Source organism: Pseudorasbora parva, chromosome 10 (genome assembly GCF_024679245.1).
Source record: "Pseudorasbora parva isolate DD20220531a chromosome 10, ASM2467924v1, whole genome shotgun sequence".
Classification (NCBI taxonomy): domain Eukaryota; kingdom Metazoa; phylum Chordata; class Actinopteri; order Cypriniformes; family Gobionidae; genus Pseudorasbora; species Pseudorasbora parva.
In genome coordinates this window covers 39,934,931-39,938,585 of record NC_090181.1, presented here as the reverse complement: position 1 = coordinate 39,938,585, position 3,655 = coordinate 39,934,931, and the positions used below count along the sequence as shown (strand labels likewise).

The following is a 3,655-nucleotide window of genomic DNA, read 5'->3' as shown; positions in this document are numbered from 1 at the left end:
TATCTATCTATCTATCTATCTATCTATCTATCTATAATGTATATATTAACTTCTCAGAGTTTTAAATAACTTTTAAATAAAGATTAAACTTTAAATTTATTAAAAGTATCAAAACTACATACATACAAACTTACCCTCACAGCTGTAAAATTACAGACTATAGGCACTCTAATATTCAAAATCAGGATGAATGTTCCTTTTGTAGTTCAAGTTTAAGTTCTTTTGAGACATTTTGTCTGGTCTACCTTCAAATTGCAAGACAACTCTTGAGTTTAACGATGTCTGAATAAATTCACAGGCCAATAAAGTGTGAGAAGTTAAAGGGCAACATAAGGAAACAACGTGCTATTGAAGGGGCCAAACTGCCCCCAACCACATCCGGAAAAGCTAAATTTATTGCCCTTTTATTTCCCGGACAATTTCAAACGCCTCTTGATTCAGAAAAACAATCATCTTGAAACTATCTATCAACAAATGTTTGTGTTATTTTCTTCACATTTTTTGGTTTAAATGAATCCTGCATGCACTGGGAGCAGAAAACTACCTGTCTAGATCTAATTCTCAAAATCAGCTGATTTCAATTTTATTTTCTAATCAAAAAACTGTACTTTTACCAGTAAGTAAAAAAAAAAAACTTGTAAAACTACTAAAGGGGGTGAAGTAGGGAATTGGTCCCCTCTCAAAGCCGCGTTAACCTTTTACTGGCTTTACAAGAAATAGTCTGGTGAATCCTGAGAGAGGTTCTCAACCATACTCGTGGTCTCAAGTGCAGATTTATGCCCTGCCAGAGGGAAGCTTGTCCTCTGGGTTGGTGCACTGTTTGAGGCGGACTGTAGGGCAGAATAAAAGGACGACTATAAAGTACGACACTGAATTATGGCCGGCTTATTCACCACGGCTGAAAACACAGTAATCATTTCCATATAAATCAGGATAATTTAGAGCCGCATGGCTGTTTGCCCTCCCCTCCGAGCTCTCTGAAAGGACCAGCCAACCAATTTGAAGGGAAACGAACACTATGCATTTGCATTTTGAAAAAATAAATAAATACAATTATTCCTAAAAAAAGAAAACAACCCCTCACGGTTGTCAATTATTACAATGCACATAATTATGAACACGTTTGAGTTGTATAACATTTGATTGTTCGATTTTTTTAGAAGGTATGAACAAAGCACACGGTCACCTTTCATCGTATGAAGGGATTGTAAAATAGGGAAATTTACTGTTTGTATTTTTAGGTTTAACAGCCAAACGGAGGCCCAATGTGTAGTCCGTCTTAACGCAACAAGTGTTTACAACCTTTTTAAGAGGCTTTAATGTTCTGACATGAATTTGTAATTGGCTGAGGACATTCTCCAGACGTCTGAAGTGGTTTTATGATTATACACAATGCCTTGACGACACTAATGAGGATTACCATAATAGTGCCACAGTCCGTGAGGTTTTTCTTGATGCTGAAGACATAGTCGTTCCCAACCTCAACACCCCGACAGTCAGGATCATTCAGGTGCAAATCCCAAACCTGAGTAGAGATGACAGTGGAAACAGTTTGATTGAAATTCAGACATGATTTATTGCATTTCATTTAATTATTAGTGATAAAAATGGCATGAACGTACGTAAACAGACGGCTCCTTGTTGAGGAAAAACACACTAGGAATGACAACTTGCATTTGATCGTTGGTGCAAATGACAGTCTCATTGAGTTCTAGAACAAAATAAAAAAGGAAGAATGTTGAGTATATTTTATAATGTATATATAAGCATTACGTATGTAGTAAGATTATATGTATATGTAATACAGAACCTATAACATATAAACATTTTAAAATATTAAATATATATATAAAATAGTACATGTTTAGCTATGTTTCGTTTACTAAAATATGCCAACATGCATCCCAAATCCAAACTGGTTTATATGCATGCAATAATAAAACAATGCATTTGAGCATTTCTCTCTGCAGAGGGTTTGTCCACGCTTACCTTCTTTTTCAATCTGCGCAGCAGAAGTTACTGTCCACATTGAGAGTAAAGACCATATCAGTGCCAGAGTAACAGGTGTCATCCTTAAAGCAGATTCTTTCTGGCCTCTTCCCCCCTAAAATATAGTTCCGTCTTCGTCCCTTTCCACCAAATCTTCTCGGTGATCACCTCGACTAGCTGTCAGAGCCAGACGTAGTGCTTGCGCTCTCTCCAGCACCTTCCGAAACACAGCTCTAATGAAGTGGGAACCTCCAGTTGCTTTGGAACACCAGCTTGAATGATGTCCACACCAACAATGAGATTCCACACATGAATAGGACAAGCTGGGGGGAGTCCAAGGTAACACAGACCAACTAGATTTCGGGCAAAAGCAGACAAAAATACTACTAACAACCCACTTAGCAGACACCGCACTACATGTCTCAGTGCGTCGGTCGACAAGGAGTTTGTTTGTCATGCAAAGGGAATGGAGGTACGGGGCGGTGTCTTGTTTTATCTCACTCTTTTGTCTGTATGTTTTTAAAGGGCATGGCAAACGCTTTACTGTTTCGGGAACCCCAACGACTCGCTTGAAAAGAAATCCCATCAAACTGAGTCAAGGGCAGTTCAGTGACACCTTTGCAACGGAGTTGATGTCTTTAAGACTGTTTGGACAGAGAAAGAGGTCAGTCATTCAACCTTGTGAAGGAGATTTTCAAATGTTAGATGGTACATTTCTGCAGGTTTTATGAATGTAAATAAATGTAAGACTTTTTTTAGGACCAAATAAAGAAAATTTAAGGAATAAATCAAGGGAACACAATACGTCAATATGTTCCCGAGAAACACGAGTAACAATTCAGAGTTTGAAAATACAACTTTCAACAGATATCCATTACTTGATACTTGAATACCTCTGCTCTCAAACACTAGAATATAAACATAACTGTTACTCCATCTTCTGATCACACTGCAAAAGTCATGAAAATGAAGATATTTTTGTTGAAAGCTGATGGCGGAGAAAGGCTTCAGAAAGGCCTCCATTGGCATTCAGTACATTCCCACCGACCCACTCACAAGACCCATAAAGGCACTAAAGACGTCGTTACAAAGTCCATCTCACTACAGTGGCTGTACAATAATGTTACAATGCGACGAAAATAGTTATTGTGCGCACAAAAATCTAAATAACGACTTTATCCGCCAAGTTATTGACGTGAACTCGACGCATGTGCAAGAATATGACACAGCTCCGCCGTTCAGATACATGACCCGGAAGAGGAGGAGTGCCGCTATCAAGTGAGTTCACGTCAGAGACCTACACGGAAGACAATAACTTGCCGGATAAAGTCATTATTTCGATTTTTTTTTCTAGTCGCATTGTAAAATTATTGTACAGCCACTGTAGTGAGATGGACTTTGTATCGACGTCTTTAGTGCCTTTATGGGTCTTGTGAGTGGGTCAATGGGAATGTACTGAATGCCAATGGAGGCATTTCTGAAGCCTTTCTCCGCCATCAGCTTTCAACAAAAATATCTTCATTTGTGTTCTGAAGATGAACGAAGGTGTTACAGGTGTCCAATGACATGAGGGTAAGTAATTAATGAAATCATTTTCATTTTTGGGTGAACTAACCCTTTAAGAAATATTTATTATATTCAATGTTGAAAACAGTTGTGTACAATT

The 3,655-nt window shown here is 38.1% G+C and overlaps 1 protein-coding gene across 1 annotated transcript in view; it reads right to left on the bottom strand.

The window, feature by feature from the left end:
• Nucleotides 1–2,278, bottom strand: part of si:dkeyp-110a12.4 (pancreatic secretory granule membrane major glycoprotein GP2) — a 9,350-nt gene extending 7,072 nt beyond the window's left edge. The window contains exons 1-3 of the mRNA XM_067454713.1: nt 1,990–2,278; nt 1,623–1,711; nt 1,421–1,525 (exon numbers count right to left, since the gene is read on the bottom strand). Coding sequence (XP_067310814.1) covers nt 1,421–1,525; nt 1,623–1,711; nt 1,990–2,071 — 276 coding nt within the window. The 5' untranslated portion in view covers nt 2,072–2,278. The remainder of the gene's footprint in view (nt 1–1,420; nt 1,526–1,622; nt 1,712–1,989) is intronic.
• Between the last annotated feature and the right edge of the window lie 1,377 nt (nt 2,279–3,655).